Source organism: Protobothrops mucrosquamatus, unplaced genomic scaffold (assembly GCF_001527695.2).
Source record: "Protobothrops mucrosquamatus isolate PMUCROS unplaced genomic scaffold, P.Mucros_1.0 scaffold517, whole genome shotgun sequence".
NCBI classification, from domain to species: domain Eukaryota; kingdom Metazoa; phylum Chordata; class Lepidosauria; order Squamata; family Viperidae; genus Protobothrops; species Protobothrops mucrosquamatus.
Window position 1 is genome coordinate 111,110 of NW_015386830.1, and position 24,045 is coordinate 135,154.

The window sequence follows — 24,045 nt, forward strand, 5'->3', positions numbered from 1 at the left end:
TGTGTGTGTGTGTGTGTGATGGTTTAAAAAAAGACAGTAAATGTTTGCAGTTATGTTCAAGATTAGCATCTGAGGGATTTGGTTTAAGAAACATTTTGGGATCTACCTCATCATTAAATAGGTCAAAATATCATAGACACATAGAGTTGGAAGGGAGCTTGGAGGTCTTCTAGTCCAACCCCCTGCCCAAACAGGAGAACTTATGCCATTCCAGTGCAATGGTTGTCCAATCTTTTCTTGAAAACCTCCAACAATGGAACATCCACAACTTTTCTCATATGTAAATAGGTGATTACATGCTATAACAAAGTCAGTAATGCTGTTGTGACCTATTGTGCTGTCACGTATTTCATAAACACACATGAAAAATAAAAACAAACCATTTTGCTGATTTGCAAGTTAACAAAGAAGCAAACCTTAACTTACCAATAAGAGACACAAAGCCCTTTCACATTTTCACCCCTTCTGAAATCCAGTCCTATTTCTTGTAATAAAAAAGGCAAAATTAATTAACACAATTATCATACTTTTTCAATGAAGTGCCATCAATTTTGATTCAGTTTCATAATAATTTTATTCTGGAGAAAAACACTGCAAGAGGGGACTTGGCGCACGTAGACCAGGATGCTTGAAACCAGCCTGCTGCCAATCATGAAATCTTAGCCACTCTTCCATCTTTCCTTTGGGAAATGGACACTGAAATAAAGCCATATTTTCTCGAAGTTTTGTTTTAGTATTTTAAGTAGGAAAATGGGTACCTTGAGGATCTGACTTTATTCTATTAGGACAGGTTATAAATACTATAAATACATACAGACCTACATACACTTCAATTCTTTATCTCACCCTAAAGTCACACTTGGCATATAAATTACTAAATGCTACCACACAGATGCTAGATGCCTATCATGCATACCTAAAACTAACTTCAATGACTGGAATCTATGAAGAAAAAATACCTCACAAAACCAGTTGAATATGACTAACACTTCTCTGCCTGGAATGCATATCATCCTATATCAAATTCTTAACTCACTTCAAGAGCTGAGAATGCCAGGTGCTAGGTCATCACACAGGTAAGCAAGAGAGTTTCCAAATTTAATCTCTATTGATCCTTTGCCATATCTGAATACAATCTTCTTATATTATTATTATTCATTAGTATTACAATAACATTTTCCCATCACTCTCCCATACACAGGGAAAACATTCATCCTTTCTTCCAGTTAAGACTGTGGACGCTGGCCAAAGTCTGCTGTGCACCTTTTGCCGTGCAGATATCTAGTTTGAATGCAGCAACGCAAAGGGTGATTTCTAACAGTCTCCAATTTAAAGAGGGTTTTTCAGGTAGCTGCTGCTGGTTGTTTAGGTGTCTTTCCCTCTCTTCTTTTGTCCCTCATCCCTTACTCTTCTTAGGCTGCTGTCCCAGAAGTACAAGATCCATCCAGCTGTTCCTTTCATGAAACTTGGATGCAAGTCCACCCCATAACCAGCAACAATGTATAGAATGCCTTCTTCTTGCTGTTTTCTCCATGGGATTATGCTCTAGACCAGAGGTGTCAAACTCGCAACATCACATGACGTGTCGCGACGTATCGTGACTTTTTTTCCATTGCCGGCAATGGGGTGGGCGCGGTTTCGGCATGAAGCATCCAGCCCATGGACTGGCAGTTTGACACCCCTGCTCTAGACAGGTTCCTGTATCTTTGCAGGCTCCATGAAAAATAGTTAGGCAACAAGTGAAGATATTCCTAACAAGGAATTGGGGCCATTGGGAACAATGTGTTTGCTATCCTTTGGTTTGTCAAGCCACAGAAGTTCTGCTGGAGAGATTAATTAGCAACCTCACACATGTGCCTGCCTATCCAGTTCAAATTCTCCATCCCATTGGGTTCAACAAAAGCTCTGATTTTGTCACGTGTTGTTTTTTTTGTTGTTGCTAGATTGGACTACATAAGGATCAGTGCGACACATCCTAGCAGAGCCTGGAATAAGTTGGCCCCCAAATAATATTGTGAGATAGGAGAGAGTTTCCTCAACCATTTCCCTGTCCTACGGATGGGAGTAAACAAGGAGAACAAGTTTTAGTGTCATGAAAGAGGCGGCAATCTTGCGGAAGGGATGCTGAGATAATTAGCTCATAGATAACATGAATTCATGGAGAGGCTTTTCAGTGTTTCTTAGCTTTAAATGTGTTACTTCCTTCCTATATGAAGACATGAAGCAATTCCACTGAGCTAAGGTTATTTCTGCTGGTACTTCATGCTCATAGCGTCAGTGACTTGGCTCAGCATGGAATTAGCATCTATCCCAGTTTCAAAAATCCATTTTCAATTCTGGTGTGTGTGTGTGTGTGTGTGTGTGTGTGTATACATGTATATGAACAGGGAGAAAGAGAGAGAGTTAGGGAAGAGCCTGAGACAATGCACAGATATAATATGTTCAGAGACGTTATCCCCACTACAAATGATGCTTTGTTCTGAGATACAGTTTATTAACGTTGGCAAGAGATCGATTCTTACTCCTTGCATTTATCCCCATCTATGAAAACCACAAAAACAACGTCTTCTTTTAATTTCAAACTATATCAAAATGTGCATAAAAGTGGAAAACACGAGTCAGCAAAGTATTCCGGGTAGTTGAAAATAAATAGCTAACTACCGTACTAATAATGCCTCACAAGAGCCAGTTTGGTGGAATGGTTAAGAAGGCATCATGACAGAAACAGGGGGCTATTAGTTCTAGTCCTGCCTTAGGCACAAAGCCAGCTGGGTGATCTTGGGCCAATCACTCTCAGGCAGCCCTAGGAAAGAGTCAATGGCAAACTATTTTTGAAAAAACTTGCCAAGAATGCCTCAGGGAGTTGAGTCTGAGTCTGAGATTTGGACACAAATGAATGCAAAAAAAAAGCCTCGCTCATCTATTTTCCTTTTCATTACAAAGATCCCCGGGGAATACCATGATATTTGGCAAACCTAGTAAATTGAAGGTGCATTCCCGAAGAGGACATATTATGTCATTCCAGAAAGAGGACATATTATTCCAATATTTTTTTTAAAAAAAAATTACATGGAGACTTAGTCAATCTTGACCTGAAGAAAATTTCACCTTTCTTTCTTACAGTTGGATTCAAAATGTAATTGTTCACACTGAAGAATGCATTAGGGAAATTTATGAAACAAAATTCATTATTAGGATAATTTGTTCTTTTTTAAAAAAAAAAACAAATCTCAGAATCTGTATTAACCGCCATATAAATTGCCTAAAGATATTATGGATGTTAAGGAAAGTTGTAACTTTACTGCAGCTTTTTCGCCATTTTTAAAGATTATGTATGTGAAAAAAAATCTATAATTAAAGAAATGATGGATGGTAACTAATCAAGGAGAGAAGCAACCTAGAACTAAGGAGAAACCTCCTAATAGTGACAACAATTAACCAGTGGAACAGCTTGCCATCAGAAGTTGTAGGACTTCATCACTGGTGGTTTTTAAGAAGAGACTGGACAGTCACTTGTCTGAAATGATATAGGGGCTCCTGCTTGAGCGGGTGGCTGGACTAGAACACCTCCAAGGTCCCTTCCAGATTCTATTCTGATTGTGATATTGATCTACATATTCATATAATGAAGTCAACTTCAGAGCTTCTAAAATATTTGCTTTTCATTTTCATCCTTTCTCATTTCCAAGTGAAGAATTATATATGGCCATAGAATGCAATGAGGCACTTTGCTAAAAGTCCCCAAGCTGAATGCAAACTTCTAACATACTTAGAAACATAGAGGGCAATATCTAATTACATTGAAACTGCTCTCTTTTCATTTTCTTTAGGAGGATACTATTCCATCTATGGACAAGATATATGTGATTAGTAACAGTGCTCAATTATTAAACGGAAAAGCAAGACTTTGGGGAAAAGAAATGTTCTCCATGGTGTCACTGCTTCTTACTTTAAAGAAATATTTATTTAGTTAGTTTTCTACGCCACTGCAGGCATGTGACCCTAGACAATATATAAAAGAAATGAACAACGTATAATCATAAAGCATCAACAAAATACAAACAATATAAAAATTAAGAACAACTAACAATACAAACATACATCCTCAGGATAAGCACTGACTTATCCTGACAGCAAAACTGACAGCAAAAATAACATCAAGGCTAATGTAGCTTCTTTTGGGGAAGCTGTTCTATAACACAGGCAAGATATACTTATTTTACAACCTATACATTTTAGGAACTTATTACCTCTTTGTTATTTCTTCACTTAGCAGAAAAAAAGGCATATATTGGGGGCAATAATTCCAGGGAAATTACAGTGGTCTTTGATAACACTGTATTAATTAGAATGTCTTCTCCATGCCTGCTAAATGTAATAATTGTTTGTTCTAAATCTTAAATATATTGTGTGGAAGTAATTTATATCTGTTAATCAATACACATTGCCGTATTAGTGTGTTAGAGGGGGATTTCACAACTTCTTGTCTACTATGTTTTAAGCACGTTGGGTCCTTGTTCTACCTGCAATTTGTGATGTTGTTCTAAAAGAAAATCTCTGCATGTTGGAAAATCTTTTCAAATTAGTGAGCGTGAACTTGGGACTCTTCTGGTTGAATTTGAAACATCTTAATGTTATTAAGGAACAGAGTATCACAACAGGAGTGCAATAATGAGTGGAACAATAATAGTTTGTGTGATAAGAACTCTTACAAAGAAATGTGTGATGTGCGCGTTTCTTGGTGTTGATTTTTATGTTAAATGGAACTGCATGGGTGTACAGCTTAATATGTAATTATGTCCAAGTTAATTGGTCCTCATTTAATTCCTTCCACTACTTCTCAAACAGTATGGTGTTCCAAATCAAACTGTATCCTTGTTTTAGATAAAATTGAAGATGAATTGGAAATGACAACAGTATGTCATCGACCAGAAGGATTAGAACAACTTGAGGCACAAACCAATTTCACAAAGAAGGAACTTCAAGTGCTTTACAGAGGATTCAAAAATGTAAGATGGTAAAATGTACTTATTATGAACTGATCAGTAAATCAGAACAGGAAAAAAAGTTTTTCTTAAGTCCTTCTTTAGATCTAAGATCAGACAGATAAAAGGCTATTGTGCTTATTTTTAATGTCATAAAGATACATTCAAAAGGATGCCAGGCTGAAAACATGCAGCTCACCTGTTAAATGTAGCCTGTGTTGTAGTTTTCTCACGTGTGAAATGGATGAGTTAATAGCTCTGTAACCTGGCAATTTCAGCCAAGCATTGTTTCTTCATTGTGTCAAATTAGATTTGGGACAGTCCATTATTGCTTTTGGATATCCTGGAAATATTTTGTATTTCCCAATTGTGGTCATATCCCATTCAGTTCATATCTTTAAAAAAAAAATCCTCGCATTTAAAATTAATTGCTGAGGAGTTAGACATATCTGTTCCAATTGTTTGACAATAACAGAATGAATTACTTACCAAAATAAGTATTTGTAAGCTCTGATTTTCACTGAAGTTCTCTTTTCCTTCCATAGTATTATGAAGCTGCTTTTTTTCTTGGGAGGTGGGAGGCAGATGGCACAATGTGACTATTTCAAAGATAAAATATTAAATTTCTCCTTCCTTCCTTCCTTCCTTCCTTCCTTCCCCAAATCCTACTTTCCATTATTAATTAATGTGAGTCTTTTTAATATGCAGCTTGAACAGTGAGCTATCGCTCTCCATAGTGATAGCTTACTGTTCAAGCTGCATATTTAAAAGACTCACACTAATTAATAACTTGATTCTGCCACAATTTTTCAAAACGTATTCAGAAGGTACAATTGTATGGCTTTCACTGTGTATATTATTAATGTAGTGGATTCAAATGGAGAGAGCCAGATTAAGGAACAATAAAATGCATATATATGTTGTAATTTATCTTAGTCTAAAATTCTACAGTTTGGGGAGCTATAACTGTGCTCAATAGCGCAAGACTGTTGAGATTGCAAAGAAACATATGACTAGCAGATAAAATTTCTACTTCAGCAATGAATCATAAGTATCATTCATGAAATACATTAATTTCATAAAAAGCAAAATGTTTCATAGCATTAGTTTTTGATAAGATGTGTGGTAGTAAAGTCTTTGCTTCATTACTCATCCTGATTCCAATATTTCTAAGGGAGATGTATTTTGCTATGTTTCATCTCAATCAATTTGCCAAAGCTTTTCAGTGTCAGGATAGATCCAGATCTTTGTGTACAGCAAACCAGTTACATCCTTATACAATTCAACATTTTTAAATAGAAATTGGCCAGAAAATTGCTTTTATTTGCTAGAACAGAATTTGAAAACTTGAATGAATATCTGCATGTATTAGATAGATTATTATTGAACTATTATTATCTTTAAGAAATTGGCAATGTTCATGTAACAAAAAATGTAAAACTTAGAGTGTCCTTGGCCAGGGCTGGATTAAGGCCAACTGATGCCCTAAGCACAGCACACAGTGGTATCCCTCAATCCTTCCATTGCTTAAATGACAAAACATTAAGACCCATTAAGGGCTGAAAACTAAAGCTGAGTGTGTCAATGAAAGAATTAAGGACATGATAGCTAAGGGGGGGGAATCCGTGGTGCCCCCTCATCTTCTCTTAGTTCCTCATGATGTTTACATGCCATCAATTCATTTCCAATTCCAAGCAACCCCATGAATAGATTTTCTCCATGATGATCTGTCCCTAACCTGGTCCTTCAGCATTTCCAATGGTGTACTCATTGCCACTGTAACTGAGTCCACCCAACTTAGTGTTGGACAGCCTCTTCTCTTTCCTTCCACCTTTCCCAGTAATTATAGCCTTCTCCAGAGAGCTAGATACTTATATAATATGTGAGAAATAGACTAGACTAGACTAGACTAGACTAGACTAGACTAGACTAGACTAGACTAGACTAGAATAGAATAGAATAGAATAGAATAGAATAGAAGCTGGAAGGGTCCTTGGAGATCTTCTAGTCCAACCCCTTGCTCAAGCAAGAGAACCTATACCATTTCAGACAAGTGACTGTCTAGTCTCTTCTTAAAAATCTCCAGGGATGGAGCACTCACAATTTCTGAAGGCAAGCTATTCCACTGGTTGATTGTCCTCACTGTCAGGAAGTTTCTCTTTAATTCCAGGTTGCTTCTCTCTTTGATCAGTTTCCAACCATTGTTTCTTGTCCTGCCCTCTCGTGCTTTGGAGAATAATTTGACCCCCTCTTCTTTGTATCAGCCCCTCAAATACTGGAATACTGCTATCATGTCACCCCTGTTTCTTCTTTTCTTTAAACTAGCCAAACCCAAGTCCTGCAGCTGTTCTTCAGATGTTTTAGTCTCCCAGCCTTTAATCATCTTAATTGATCTTCTCTGAATTTTTTCAAAACTCTCAGCATCTTTTTTGTGATATGGTGACCAAAATTGGCTGCAGTATTCCAAGTGTGGTCTTACTAGGGTTTTATAAAGCGGTACTAATACTTCACGTGATTTTGATTCTATGCCTCTGTTTATACAACCCAGGATTGTATTAGCTTTTTTGGCTGCTGCTGCACAATGCTGGCTCATTGCCAAGTGATCATCCACTTGAGCCTCAAGTGAGAATCCTAGATTGATTGGTGCCCTAAGTATATATTTATCATTGTGAGGAAAACCCTAACTAAAAGCAAAACCAAGGTATTTGAGAAATAGAAACAATGAAGTGTACTTATAAATACTTACTGGCAGACTGCAAAAGAGAGCCCTGAGCAAGCCCACTCCTCAGACAGTGCCATTTCCTCTGGAGTGCTTTGATTGACTGTACTGCTAACTTTTCACACCTTTCTGATGGTATCAACACACACCATAATCATTGGTGTCTATTTGCTTTCTGCTGACCATTTCCACCCCAGGGTCACAGCACTGGGTGTTAGGTTATGCGTTTATGTCTACCAAAAGCCATGATACGTTTTTATACATTTACTATAATGTGGAATGCCCCATACTGTTGTGTTATTTGTCCTTGGCCTCCCAGGTTGGAGGCAGATATTTAGTAGCATAAGAGGCAAACATTTAGGTACAGATACAATCCAAGTGCCTCCTGGCAGCTAGAGGAAGGCACTCTTTATCTTCCAAAAATGGCTCATAGCAAGGACAATATATCAAGCACTGGGTGGAGCACAGTTGAAAATTAAAAAAACTAAGTCTCAAATATGCAAGTCTGGGCTGTCCTGGAATGTTGGAAGCTGTGTTGGGTGTGTTCATGTAAGTGTTACTGAAAGTGGGAATCCCGTCTGATAAAAAGTGATGAAGCAAGTTTTATTCCTTCTGGCAACAGTAAGGAGAAGTATTCAGGGGAATACCTGATAGTGTCAGGGAAAACCTGGTCTAGCTAACTACATTTTTGGAAATTCAAATCCACCAACGTTCTGTCTTATTAATACCTTATGATATACTGACTCCAAGGAGATGATAGATTTATTTATTTGTTAGATTTTTATCCTGCCTTTATTACTTTGGAAATCAAGATTTAATATTATGTTCCATACTCCATATATATCGTTCTGCCTGCTCTTTGTCTGAGACAGTGCTAATCTGAGTTCACTTGTATCTGCCTTTTGTCCTAGCTGCACACGCACAGAGGACAGTCAACAGCATGGACTCTGTGCGTGTGCAGCTAGGACAAAAGGCAGATACAAGTGAACTCAGATTAGCACAGTCTCAGACAAAGAGCAGACAGAATGGTATATATGGAGTATGGAACATAATATTAAATCTTGATTTCCAAAGTAATAAAGGCAGGATAAAAATCTAACAAATAAATCTATCATCTCCTTGGAGTCAGTATGTCATAAGGTATTAATAAGACAGAACATTGGTGGATTTGAATCTCCAAAACTTTTAATATTAGTTTGCTCTTGGCAGAGACCTTAAATTCTGGAAACTCTGAGCATAGCTGACACGATCATTTCTGATTTCAGTATCAGGCTGATATGAATTATCCTGGCTATGCCCAATTTTTCTCTATACAACTGAGCACTTTTCTATGTCTCCACATGGATTAGGAAGGCAAGACTCTAATTCAAGGTGTGAGTCACAAGGGTCAAGAATATTGAGGACCTATATCAACTCAGAACATGGTTGTTAGTGTTGAGAGTGCTTGACTGATTCACCCTGGTCTTCATTGAAGGCTCACTCTTCCTTGCATTGAAATGTAGAAGATCTTGATATGTAGGTTATTTATAAAAATGGGTTTACAAAAAAAAGCGATTATATGATGGTATACTGTTGCATAGTATAAAAATGCACTGATATTTTTTTAATGACACTTTGGCAGAGAAACTCAAGAAAATTTAAGCTAGCTTCTGAATATTTAAGAAAAAAGGATTAAAAAGTAACTTGTTATTTTCTCATAAAGTTTCATATCCTAACTGTGAAAATTCTCGGTTTATAGAATTGTAAAAGAGCATCGGAATACCCCAATTAATCCTGATATGCACAAATGTCTACTTATATAGTTTAAAGGATTGTGCATAATTAACCAGACAGAATATTCATCAAAATCCTTAATTAACTAGTTTTGTCATAGTTAGGTTACTCCAACAGAAATTACATTAAGGGGCATACCTGCTTGATTTCCCAAGGAATAAGTCTGAAGATTTAGCTGTATTAAGTTATTATCTCTATTGCTAATGAGATCTCTTGAGCATTCTTGATTCTTGTGAAACAAAATTGTGACCATTTAAGTATAAATGAATTGGAACTAGTAGATGCATTTGAAAGCATACTATATTTTACATAGAAATACCAAACAATTTGGTAGGCACTGTGACACCAGATCATCTATATGTCTGTTTAGTCTAATTTGTTTGGAGGCTGACTGTTGAGGGACTGTTTCAATGTCTTCAGTTTTCTTTTTTAAAATAGTTCTTTACTTGTAAATCAGAACTGAATGGAATAGTCCTTGAAACTGATAATAGGTCCGCATAAAGTCAAATGTAACATTTAATAAGTTCAAGCGCACAGCAATGGCAATAGCACTTAGACTTATATACCGATTCATTGTGCTTTACAGCCCTCTCTAAACAGTTTACAGAGTCAGCAGATTGCCCCCCCTCCTAATAATCTGGGCCCTCATTTTACCGATCTCAGAAGGATGGAAGGTTGAGTTGATCTTGAGGTGGTCAAGATTGAACTGCTGGCAGTTGGCAGAATTAGCCTGCAATACTGCATTCTAATCAGTGGTGGGATTCAGCCAGTTCGCATCACTTTGGCAGAACTGGTAGCTAATTTTTTGTTGCCCAGACCCAGAATGGACTTCCGGAAGAGGCATCCGCACAGAGAACCGGTTGTTCCATATTTGAATCCCACCACTGATTCTAACCACTGTGCCACCACGGCTCAGTAGGGCATGTTTTTCTTAGAGGGTGATCTTAGGACCCCCCCAGGCCTCTGAGGGGTCCACAAATCAACATTATTTACCAGGCTAAGCTAAATAATAATTTAATATTAAAATCCCAATAAACAACTGAGAGAAGTGGTAGTGGCAGCGAATGCATCAATTTTAATTTTTACTATGGTAAGAATTACCATATACTATGGTATATCTATTGAAAGATATAATTATATGAACAAAGCCTCTTTGGGGATTCTCCATAATTTTGAAAAGTGGGGGAAAGCCCTGAGAGAAAAATGTTTTAAGAAATGTCTTAAGCACTTAGACTTATATACCACTTCACAGTTCTTTTCAGCCTTCTCTAAGCAGTTTATAGAGTCAGCATATTGCCCCCTGCAATCTAGGTCCTCATTTTACCCACCTCAGAAGGACGGAAGGTGGAGTCGACCTGCTTCAAGCATAGAATTTTATAAGACTTCCAGACTTATAACCATTTTCCGCATGTAATCCTCCATGATCTCTCATGACTTCTTCCACTTTTCTTTGTCATTTTTCACAAATTATTGCAACATTGGTATCATAAAAGCCTATCAATTGAGAGGGACTCTTGTGTTCATCTGTACATATTCATAATAGATTTCTGATCTATAAATACAAAAAAATAAATGTCTCTTTTATAACTTACTCCTTAATGTCCCAATTCCTTTTCTTTAGATGGCAGCCAGCTGGGCCATTTTGTAATAGTAATTTTATTAACCCTTACAATTAAAAAGATAAAAATGAATACGTTAGAGTAACAAAAAGAAATAATAATAATAATAATAATAATAATAATAATAATAATAATAATAATAATAATAATAATAATAATAATAATAATAATAAAGTTGGAAGGGACCTTGGAGGTCATCTAGTCCAACCCCCTGCTCAGGCAGGAAGCCCTATACCATTTTAAACAAATGGCTTTCTAGTCTCTTCTTAAAAACTTCCAGTATTGGAGAATTCGCAACTTCTGGAGGCAGGTTGTTCCACTGATTAATTGTTCTAACTGTCAGGAAATTTCCCCTTAGTTCTAGGTTGCTTCTCTCCTTGATTAGTTTCCTTCCATTGCTTCTTGTCCTGCCTTCAGGTGCTTTGGAGAATAGCTTGATTCCCTCTTCTTTGTGGCAGCCCTGAGATATTGGAACACTGCTATCAAGTCACCCCTAGTTTTTCTCTTCATTAAACTAGACATACCCAATTCCAGCAACCGTTCTTTATGTTTTAGCCTCCAGCCCCCTAATCATCTTTGTTGCCCTTCTCTGCACTCTTTCTAGGGTCTCAACATCTTTTTTACATCGTGGTGACCAAAACTGGATGCAGTATTCCAAGTGTGGCCTTACCAGAGTGTTATAAAATGGTATTAACACCTCATGTGATCTTGATTCTACCTTTCTGTTAATGCAGCCTAGAACTTTGTTGGCTTTTTTGGCAGCTGCAGCACACTGCTGGCTCATATTAAAGTGATTGTCCACTATGTCTCCAAGATTCCTTTCGCAGTTACTACTACTGAGCGAGGTACCACCTATACTGTACCTGTACATTTGGTTTTTCTTGCCTAAATGTAGAACCTTACTTTTTTCACCATTGAATTTCATTTTGTTAGATAGTGCCCAATGTTCAAGTCTGTCAAGATCCTTCTGTATATTAAACCTATCTTCTGGAGTGTTGGGTATTCCTGCCAGCTTGGTGTCATCTGCAAATTTAATGACTTCCCCATCTATCCATTATCCAAAACATTGATGAAGATGTTGAAGAGTACTGGGCCTAAAACAGAGCCTCAGGGTGCCCCACTGCATCCTTCCCTCCTTGTAGATGCAGTTCCATTGACGACTACATGTTGAATGTGATTGGTCAGTCAACTTCCCATATGTCATCTCTTATCTACGTACATATTTTTAAAATCTCATTCAGTCCCAGTCAGCAAAAGTACATTAAAGGTTACTAGAGATAACAACATATTTATTTTGACCTTGATCAAATAAAACAACTTTATATTCCTTCCTTTTACTTTTAGCCATCTTAATCTTTAATCCCTTCTAATAATGTTCTAAAACTTTATTTCTTTTAATTTCTTCTGTGTCTCTTCTCAGAAAATTCTTTAGGATTTTTAGGATCAAGCCACTCTTGATATTTGTTGTTTATATATCCCTTTTAATTAATACAAAAGCTGGTTTCATTTGTATAACTAGTGTAGCTTCTTTTGCCATATCATTTTTGTTGCTTATAATTTTTAAATCCACTTTTAGATCAGTCTCAATCTTATTCAGTAAAACTTCCATATCATGTTCCTCTTCCATGTCATCATTTAAACACTGTCTATTTTAACTCTTCATTTTACCACAGTCATCAGTTCCACTAAAAACAGAGCCATCTTCATTTTACCATTTCTTCCCCAGAGGTCTGTGCCAGTTGGGTCCTTCTGACAGAGAAAAGTCAAAGGTGCTAGGAAATGTTTTCAGTGCAAAGTAATTTTTTTCTCCTTTTGTTACTGTTCTAAGGAGCATTTGCTAATTTATCCTGCTTAAAGGTATTTTAAAGCTTCCCAATAAAACCAATAGGGCTTAATTTTGCTTACCCTCAGTGGGATTGAACTCATTTGCTCCTTCAAAACCTAATGCTCCTTAGCACTTCAGTGATGCCTGCTTTGTGAGGAATTACTTTAATTCTCATTTGTTCATTTTGTTCTCTTTTGGCTAAGCCTCTTCTGCCCCAAAGAAATTTAAATATCTAAACTCAAACACATATTTTCTTCAGAAATTTGCATTTCCAGATATTTCACTAAGTAGAAATCGAAAGCTTTGGGGTTTGCCTTAAGGCTGATCTGTCTGGGAATGTGGCAATAGCACCAGGATGATGCAGAGAGGAACAACAACAAATGAGTGTCAAAAGTATTCTAGTTTAATGATCAGTTATTTCCAATCTCTCAGTGAGCAAGCAAGGTAACAGAGGTGAACATAACTGCTGTAGCTAGGACCAGAAGGCATAGCCACAGCCTAAATCTGGTTAACAGCATGGGAGAGTCTTTTTGTTTATCTCAGTAGCTCCGCTTTGGTTTCCAACAGCCAGCAGTGCTAATACAAGTAACAGTCACCCTCCCCCCTATAGATGAGATCAGAATCTTGTCAACAGTTATGCTGCACATTTATAGGCAGTTTTACCTACAGGTAAATTGCAAAACAGCTGTGTCTCTTCAGACAATCAATTGTTCTCTAATTAGCTTTGATTCTGCAGTTCCTTTTTTGTAGGGATCAAATGAAATTAATTGCCTGAGGGGATCCAGCTCAGAATGATCTCCGCAGGTCTTTGTTCCAGGTGGCAAAATGGATTTTTGCACCCCCTTCAAGAGAGCAAAGATGTTGACTGAAACTTGATTTTCACTGCATGGTAATGGCAAAAGAAATTGCTTATTGAGTAAAGAGGGGAAAGTATTGATTAAAACTGCTGTAAGAGAGTTTCTTGTTCTAAGCATATAGCACTCAATGGTCAGAAATATGATAGTAAGAATGTACTGGGCACCAGGTGATATTGTAAATAAAAAGCAACAGCTTTACTCCTTGTTTTCCCCATAGGAATGCCCTAGTGGAGCTGTTAATGAAGAAACATTCAAACAGATCTATGCACAGTTTTTCCCTCATGGTGGTGAGTGACAACATTTCTTTTTTTGAGAATAGCTAGCTTAAAATATAGAACTCATGAGTTAGACAGAACCGAAGATACATTTTCTCCATCTATAGTTTTTTGAAAGAGAAGTATGAGAACTGAGAAAGAAGGAAACCACAAATAAATTACCTATGCTATGCACAATGGAAAATGAGAATCTGTTATCTATACTCTTTCATATCCTGGTTCTCAGAATCAAAAATGAACCCAGACGATATTCAGTCCAGCTCTGCCTATGTTTATTTTCATTATTTTAATAATATAATCTTCACTTGATTTGTGTTTTTCAGATGCTAGTATGTATGCCCATTATCTTTTTAATGCATTTGATACAGCGCAAAATGGATCTGTGAAGTTTGAGGTAAAGAAATCATAAGTGTTTTAATAATCTTCACGTGATTGTACCAAATACCACATTTTAATTGCTGATAGAATGCCCATTTGTCCTTAGTATGAGCAATAAGCCTTACTTTGTGTGCTTATGTGCAAATCTGTGCAAATCTCTGTGTGCATACACCTACATGAGGTCATTATGATCTCTTTAATAAGTTATTTCCTATACAAAATGAATGGAAGTCATGCATATGAATGGGCTTTTGGGTTTTTACCCTATTGTATCAATATTTTACAATGCAAATGTTTGGGATAGTTGATTTAATCAGTAAAGCTATGAATTCTAAAATGGATAACTCATATCTAAATATTTATTCATACCTGATTCAATGCCTATCATAGGCTTCTTAAGCATGCCTAAAATATGGCACGTTTTCTTCCACTTTCTACCATTTAATAGATTTAATAATATAAAAAATTTAATAATATAATCATCTGACTTCCCATTCTTTCAGCTGTTTTGGAAAAGTTGCATCTAGGTAGAGCCTGAATCTTACTGTCCTGACCTTTGAATTTACAAAGGAATTGTTAAGTATAACTGAACATTTTTATATGAGATCTTGGTTCTAATAAAGCATCATTTGCAAATGTTGCTCAATCGAAAGCTCAGAGAAAGCATTTTCATTTGAGTAAAGCAAATTAGTATTCAGTTAAATCAGATTTGAATTTGTATTCCTGGATTTACAGGATTTTGTGATGGCGCTCTCCATTCTTTTGAGAGGAACAGTTCATGAAAAACTACGATGGACATTTAATCTCTATGACATAAATAAAGATGGCTATATAAACAAGGAGGTAAGATGGTTTATAGTACTCTCCAGGGTTTGGGCTGCTGATTAAACCTGCAAAATGCAATTCAGGATTGGCATCAACCTACCCACTGTAAAGTTTTCTATTACTAGCTCTGGATTAAATCTTTCTAAAAAAATGAATAATGAATGAGCTTTTAGTATATATAAATTATCAGTATCTATGCACTTCTAACCATCTTGTCAAACATGTCAAACATCTGCTGTACAAAATATAGAATAACTGTTAGATACATATAGACAAAGGGCATTAAGCTTTTTTCCCACACCCTGTTGGAGCTAAATCTGCCTTGCTACAAGGAGGAATTCTGTTTTTACCCTGAGACTGATCTTGCTTCCCATGTTGCTTTAGTTCAGGACTAGCTGAGAAAACCACTTAATGCTTAAAACGAGCAGGGAAGGAAATATTACAAGCAAGTATCTATTTTTTCTGGAATTCATTAATAAAACAATAAAGATAGTGCCATAGCTTTCAGCATACAAGATTTTTTAAAATTGGTTTTATAAGGATTACGATAACTGGAAGGTGCCAATATGAGATAGACCAGCGGTTCTCAACCTATGGGTTGTGACCCCATTTTGGGTCGATCGACCATTTCATGGGGGTCGCCAAGCAAGGCTATCCGCCATTTTTTCCCCTTTTCCGGCGGGTGCCTTACCTCCCTTGAGCTGGGCCAGCTGGTGGTCGGCCTGCTCTGTCTCTGCCGCTTGCCAGCTACGCCTCGGCCGGCGCAGGGGGCGGAACCACGCATGAGCGGCGCTCCCGGGCAGGGAAAGTCCTCAACTTACGACCAGTTGGGTAGTCCTTGACTTACGACCGGTTTAGTCCTCGACTTACAACCGGTTTAGTCCTCGACTTACGACCGGTTGGGGGTCGCGGCATTAAAAAGGTTGAGAACCACTGAGATAGACGGTGAAAGAGAAAGAAGGAGAGAGATCACACGATAGCCTTGCTCAGGGTTTTTAGGCCATACTTACAAATACTGTAGTGTCTGTATTATCATCAGTCTTCCCATGTTGACAAGAGATTGTCTAGAGGGGCTTTTATTTCTATCCATGCAATTAAAAAGAGTTGAGTTGAGTTGAGTAGAGATGATGATATGATATGAGGTGAGATGGGATGAGTTATCAGAATTCCAATTATGTGTTGTTACAGTGTGGTCTCTCTCCTTCTTTCTCTTTCACCATCTAACTCATATTGGCACCTTCTAGAAGTCTTAATCCTTATAAAAACAATCAACTCTATCAGCATTCAAAAGTGGAAGAGCAATACGGACCTTCCATTCAACATAGAAATTAGGGATGCTGGAGATAAACCCTGGAGAAGGCTTCTCATCTCTGCTACTGGGGTTTATGTACCCAAAACATGATGCGCAATAAATAGTAAACCTTTAACTGCAATTAATTGAAGAGAGGCATTTTAACTTTGTCCAGATCACACATCTTTGTCCAGAAACACATTTATATAGATATTAACAAAATTAAGAGGAATTGAGACATTGCATGGAATTGAGTAGTGTATGCTTCAAAAACAATAACAACATAGCAGAGCAGAAAGCACTCTGGTTGCTGGGTGCCTTGTCCCAGACAAAGCTTTTTGGAAGAACAGAATGTCTGTCTTGCATCTCAGCAAATCATTTCTTTGGAAAAACATGAATACAAAGAGAGAAGTACATAGTGCATTTATGGCTGCAGTAATAATCTCACAGATAAATTTGCAATGCACAAAGCACCATATGTCAACTTGGCCATTTTAGCCCTTTACAGATTTACATGGCAACAACTTCCTTCAATATGTTCAATAAATTACACAAGCTCATTATATCTTTTGAGCCACACACTATGCCAGGAAATGTTTGCAAGGAATATCTGTGCTGTTCTTTGAAATGGAACAGGCAAACATCAGATTCATCCAATAACTGGGTTGAATTTTGTGACAGGGAATAACAGCAGAGTCTCTTCATATATTAGTCCAGTTCTAATCCAAGTGAGACTTATTCCCAACTTAATTAGATTAGAACTGAGAAACTAAGAAACTAAGAGAAACTGAGAACTGAGAAACTAAGGAGAATTTTTCTAATGCTGAGAGCAATCAACCAATGGAACCGTTTGCTTTCAGAAGTTGTGGGTTGTCCATCACTAGAGGCTTTCAAAAAGAGACTGGACAACCATTTGTCTGAAATGGTATAGGGTCACCTGCTCGAACAGGACTAGAAGACCTCCAAGGTCCCTTCCAACTCTATTATTCTATGTTCTATTGAGATTCTGAAGGGTATGTTATGTTTTCCAAGGGAAAATGAACGAAAGCTAGAACTTTATTCAAGAACTAGCCTGGATCATATAGTACATACAATACTGTTTTCATTTTTGCAGAAAAATTAAAATATTTTAACAATTAAATTAAAACATTTTAATTTCCTTTCAAAAATACTTTTTAAAGAATGTATAGTAACACCTAGAAGCAGGAATCAGCATCAGACAAACAACTGGGCAAAAAACTATAATCTAATCAAATCTAACCAAGGAGCAAACTACAACTCCACCATTACCTCATAAGCTACTATGCATAAACAGACAAAAAAACCCATCCTTATTCACACTGATAATATTACCTATTACCTATTTGGGAAATGAAATGTTTGCAAGCAAACAACCAAGCTCACCAAGAAATTCACAATTGCCTATTAGCTCATTGGTTCAGTTAGCATACGCACAAAACAAGTTAGTAAAATACATGAAGATATTTTTCCAGAGAGTTGTACTAGAGTTTTGCAGCAACACCTTTGGGATTAACAAGTTTATTAAGGTATGTATTTGATAGATAGGATCAAATAAAGTATGTGATAAAGTAAACAGCAAGTCCTTTAAGTTTATGTCATAATAGATGTGTTAGCTTTTAATGTGCTGCAAGATTTTTTACTTTTGGTGGAGTAAAAGCACTTAGCCGTCTTATTGCTTTACATATGTGAGACAAACAAAGGGTTGCATCCAGCACAACTGACATTTTCTTATGTACATATAATTGTTGACTGTACTGTATTGATGAGATTGATTGGTAATATCCAGTGATGGCTTTGCATGAATGAATAATTTCTTTATTAACTACAGCCTAAGGTGCCAATTAAAAAATTGGTCTTCAGAACTGAAGAAACACTCTATAACTGTAAGGAGATAGGAAGACCCATCTTGGATAAAGAGAAATGGGTTTTGCTAATGCAAAATTGTCATTGGATATAAGCTGCTGACAAAAATATCTGAATCTAATTTACAAATAACAATTCAGTATACTGCTCTATAAACATATTTATCAGAAATCTAATCCATGGTCTTGCAGATGCAAGTAATGTTCAACATGTGCCTTACAAGATCTCTAACAAGGCTAAACATAGCACCAACTCTGGGCATGCTGAACAAATTTTGTTTTGGGTAGAAAGGTTTATCGAATTCAAAGTTCCTAAGTAGACATTTTCTAATGAAAGAACCAAAACATAGGTATTCATAATACAATACATATATATTATTTTGCATTTATGTTTTAAACTTTCATTTGAAAATGTCTATATCATAGCCATGAACTTAATAAACCTTTTAATTGAAATAATTCTGTGTTATATTGAACAGAACAGAACAAAATAGAGCTGGAAGGGACCTTGGAGGTCTTCTAGTCCAGCCCCTTGCTCAAGCAGAAAAACCTATACCATCTCAGACAAGTGACTGTCTAGTCTCTTCTTAAAAATCTCCAGTGATGGAGTGCCCACAATTTCTGGAGGCAAGCTGTTCCACTGGTTAATTGTCCTCACTGCCAGGAAGTTTCTCTTTAATTGTTTCTCTCTTTGATCAGTTTCTAACCATTGTTTCTTGCCTGCCCTCTGGTGCTCTGGTGAATAACATGAGCCCCTTATGTTTTTAGTCAGCGTGCAGCTTTAAACTACAGCCCCCCTAACAGGGAATATTGCCATGTCAGTATTGTTTTGTTGTGGAAAATCAGCACTCAAAAGAAAAAAAAAGATTTCTAGGGTGTCATTGCCACATATTTGAAAAATATTCTTATTTGAGATCATCCTTGTGTTTTAATTGTCACAATTTCAGGAAATGATGGACATAGTAAAAGCAATTTATGACATGATGGGCAAGTATACTTACCCAGTGCTGAAGGAAGATGCTCCAAGACAACATGTAGAAGTATTTTTCCAGGTAATATTCGTGTGTTCCTACATTGAAAATTTATATTTTTAATCATTTTATATTTGGAGAATACAGTCTGTAGACATCTGAAGAACTTAGAGCTATGCTCTAAGCTTCCAAGCTTCTGCAGCATTTCTGTATTATGCTTCAAGACCAATACAAAGTCAAAGTGTTTCCGTTTCTCTTTCTTTTTCTTTACAGAAAATGGACAAAAACAAAGACGGCATTGTAACTTTGGATGAGTTTATTGAGTCATGTCAGGAGGTAAGGTCAGACTTCCTTCCTTCTACACTAAAACTAGTCAAGAAATCATCTTGATATGCTTCATCCACTATTTCACATCATTCCAATGTATTTATTTTTATTTATTAATCAACTTTACAAAGTCACTCACCTATCCACTGAAACTTTGAGTGACAAAGAGGATAAAAATATAATCAATTCATCCCTCCTCCTCAAGTTGAGGCTTCCCATGAAAATCTCAGGCCATGTCCATAAACCCCTATGTCCATATACCTATGCCAGAGCCTTTGTATCTAATATCTTGGCCCCGGTGCCTGCAGAAACAGGCAGGTCTTTGTGGTCTTGCAAAAGGTCCAAAGGGGTTCTGAGAACTTAAAACTATATGACCCATTCCGCTTATAGGAAAAAAATAGAGAAGTCGAAGTGTAAATAGAGGGTTGCACAGGATTGAAATTTGCACAATTTGCACAGATAAGAAGATGTACAAAGAGAAAAGAATGAAGGAAGTCAAAGCAACACAATAAATTGTGAAATTGAAAGTAAACACAAGGAAGATTCTAACTTCTCTAAGACTATTGCATAAAGGTCCTGATAAGGAAACAAATTACACTGAGCATGGTAGGGCTTAGCAATACAGAATAGGACTGAGAGAAGTTGAGACAGGGGCTTCTTTTGGAAAGCAGAACCAATTTATCTTGGGAGTCCCATTCTAAGTAGAGCTCAGTACAGAAATGGTCAAATGCATGAATATTTCATTCAAAAAAAGTAAACAAAATCTGTTAAAGTAAACACCCCTCCCCACACTATTATCCAAATACTTTGAGTTTTCCCAAGAATCCTATCAAGTAGAGGATTCTCATAGCAGGTCAGGTCCCCCCATTCTTCCATCCACCTGATTCCCCCACCCGGAGTTATATGCAATTGATATAAATCCTTATCAAGCTCAGGTAGACAAAGCAAGCTCACTCTCAAAACACAGTCTGGGCTTTGTTCCTGGATTTGGTCATGCAAAGCTTATGCAGCTTGGCCGGAAAAGCAGGATAGATTTGGACCATACAGGCAAGGCAGGAGCATTTTCAAAATTTCTTTTGGGGGTCTGTGCCTGCCCAAATCCACAATAGGCAGTGGAGGTATTGCAAAGTTTGGGAAAGCTGGAATATATAAATGAAAAAGTAATTATTAAGAGCAAATGTCAGTACTTCCTTTTCTGCCTCCACAAGGGTTAAAATCTCACGCCCAAAGGTTTTTGCCACAAAAAAATTCAACTGATTGGCACAATATTCTTGTTGTGTTTATGATGTAGGATACCTACATTCACAAAGGTAATTGTCAGTCATTAAGTGATAACACTATCCCTGACTCTGATTGTGTGGTGTGGAAAAATATATTGAGATAGTTGAGACGAATCGAGATAATTAACTGGTGTATGAAATTCATTGGAAAAAAACACAAGCCAAATGGTCTGTTTATTTCTTCCCAATTCTAATTTCAGTGAATTCAATTTGTTTTATTCATTGGAGAAGGAGGGGGTCATCATTGCTACACAATAAACAAAATACATACACTAACATCTTGAAAAGAAAAGAATGAAGGCTTAAAGAAACATTCTGTTTATAATCTCTCCCAGTCTTTTTTTTTTAAAAAAATCCTTTATTCTAGTGGCTTTTTAAAAATTAAACATGGAGGGATTTGCCCTAAAAATTACTTCTAGTATAGGTGATCCTTGCTTACCAACCGCAATAGGGACTGGAGGAAATCACTATGAATCATTAAGTTGATGTCATGTGACTGTGACTTGTGGTTTCCTGCTTTGCTTCCCCATTGGCTTTGCCTATTGGAATCTAGTTGTGAAGGTTGCAAATAGCAACAGGTGACCCCAGGATGCTTCAACCATTGTAAACGTGCAGTAGTTGCAAAGCACCTAAATTGCTGTTATGAAACTGTGGGGATGCTACAATGGTTGCAGTTCAAGGGAGAGTCAGCACCATTGTAAGTTTGAACAGGTGCTGAACAAAGCAGTTATTTGGTGAGGAGTACTGTATATTTCAGAAAGCCATTGTCTTTCTGTCTTTATATGTAGAAAAGACTATAGATATTATCAAACTATAACTGAAAGGGGTGAAATAAGAGAGGGAACTATATTTAGAATTTCATTAAAAATTGAAAATTGTAATCCATCTGCTTCCTAACAACTCCTTCATTCCTCCAGTGGCTACATAATAGATTTTGATAGGCCTTTAAAATCCTTTTAAGTATAACTTGCATCAATAGAGATTTCTAATATTCCCTTAGGAGATCACTCTGCATTCTCCTTCATTAAAACAGAGCTAAACCTCATTAAATACATAGCATATATTTTATTTTATTTTTCTTCCAATAATTGTTTATCAGAATAATACTTGATGATCAGTTACTTTGCTGGGCCTTACAGATCTAATTAAACATTGTATATAAACACTGTTTTTCAAATAACTCTTCAAGCTTAAAATACTTGTTAGAATACAAAAGTATGTAACAAAATACCATAAATATAATGACAATACATATGTAATAAAAATGCCTGAGCAGGGGGTTGGACTCGATGACCTCCAAGGTCCCTTCCAACTTTATTATTATTATTATTATTATTATTATTATTATTATTATTATTATTATTATTATTTATATGTAAAGTAAAGTGGGGACTTTTTGAGTGGGACATAGAAGCTTAGGTCTTCCTTTGCGGTCCTGTGACGAGGACCCTCATATTTTTTATTAAAAGCATTTGCTTGTACATCTCAGTTACGTTCCCAGTAGACAATTTAATCTGATGTTTATTTTAATTTCAGTAGTTATAATTAGCTTGTAAAATCAAATTTGCTTATCTTCAGGTCACCTTATTCACTATTATGATGGCAATAAATTAATATCATTTTAGTTCCCCCATTTAGCACAACAGACAAGACAATAGTAAAACATCTGGTCCCCTTTAATTTACTCAGTTCAGAAAGAGTGGGAACAAAATAAAAATTCTTCATTTTCTACTTTCCTTCAGAAGAGGAAATTCTCTTTCCATTGTTCCTTTTAAAAAGAATCATCTGGGTTCGCTGTCTTGATCACAGCATCCAGATTCTCTCCTGTAGCTGTGGGCAACTATCACATAGTAGTCTATTGACACACAATATTGTACTCAAGTTATCATGCTTGATTGATTGCATGCCATCGAGTCATGTTCAACCCCTAGCAGCCACACAGATAGATTTTCTCCTTGATGAGCTGTCCCTACCCTTGGTCTTTCAGGAATTCCAACGGTGCACCTATCACCATTATAACTGAATGCATTACTTTCTGCTAGTCATCCTCTTCTTCTTTTTAAGTAGGATAAAGTTATCTTTTCTGTACTCCAAAGTACAGAAGGATAGAGTTACCCCAGTTTGCTGCAGCTAAGTGTGAATGCATGTATACTTAACTTAAAAAAAAGAAAAGATGCATGTGTGCTTAAGTTTAAAAAGGAAAAAAAGAAAAAGTCAACAAGTGTGACCAGCTCTTCTTACAAGACAGATCACATTTCCCTTTACTTAGACATTGTCCGTGAGAGACTTCCTATTTTTCAGGCTTGGTTTCAGTCTCTGCAACTGGTTCTTTAATGTTAGGTTAAACCTCCCTTGTCTCATTAGAATACCAAGCAGACATGGGCAGGTTTTTTTTTCCCTTCCTTCCTTTTCTGATTTCTTGTATTATCATTTGAGAAAAACAATTCCAATTTATACCCAGTATGAGAAGGAATTTTGTCAGAAAGAGAAATGTAGCATTTATAATAAATCTATTAGTTCCTACCACAATAAATTCAAATTTGAGTCTATTTTACTTAAACCCAAACCCCAAACAAGAGCAAAGTAGTTGTACAGAAACCAGCAGATTAAACTTGTACAGTATATCCATTCAGTTTTATAATCACATTTCCTTATCTCCAGGAAACAGGCCTTGAGGCAAGCAAAATAAACAAGCATTATTTATTTATTTATTTATTTATTTATTTATTTTGATTTATATCCCGCCCTTCTCCCAACGGGACTCAGGGCGGCTCACAACATATTTAAAAACATAGACATATTGACAACCCCCACGAGATAAAACCAAATTAAACCAATATTTAAAGTTGTGCAGTTAAAATTATTCTTAAAAAACCCGATTTAAAAACCCAATTTAAAATCCTCCCTAGGCCAGGCCCGCTTGCTGGAAAAGCCATGTCTTGAGGGCGCGGCGGAAAGTAAGGAGATCCGGAATCATCCGGATCTCGGGGGGTAGTTCGTTCCAGAGGGTGGGGGCACCCACAGAGAAGGCCCTCCC

The 24,045-nt window shown here is 36.7% G+C and overlaps 1 protein-coding gene across 1 annotated transcript in view; it reads left to right on the forward strand.

Moving 5' to 3' along the window:
• The first annotated feature begins 4,895 nt into the window (after positions 1–4,895).
• Positions 4,896–24,045, forward strand: part of LOC107288285 (Kv channel-interacting protein 1) — a 24,401-nt gene continuing 5,251 nt past the window's right edge. The window contains 7 exon segments of the mRNA XM_029284316.1: positions 4,896–5,009; positions 7,135–7,155; positions 13,996–14,065; positions 14,377–14,447; positions 15,167–15,274; positions 19,378–19,482; positions 19,675–19,737. Coding sequence (XP_029140149.1) covers positions 4,908–5,009; positions 7,135–7,155; positions 13,996–14,065; positions 14,377–14,447; positions 15,167–15,274; positions 19,378–19,482; positions 19,675–19,737 — 540 coding nt within the window. The 5' untranslated portion in view covers positions 4,896–4,907.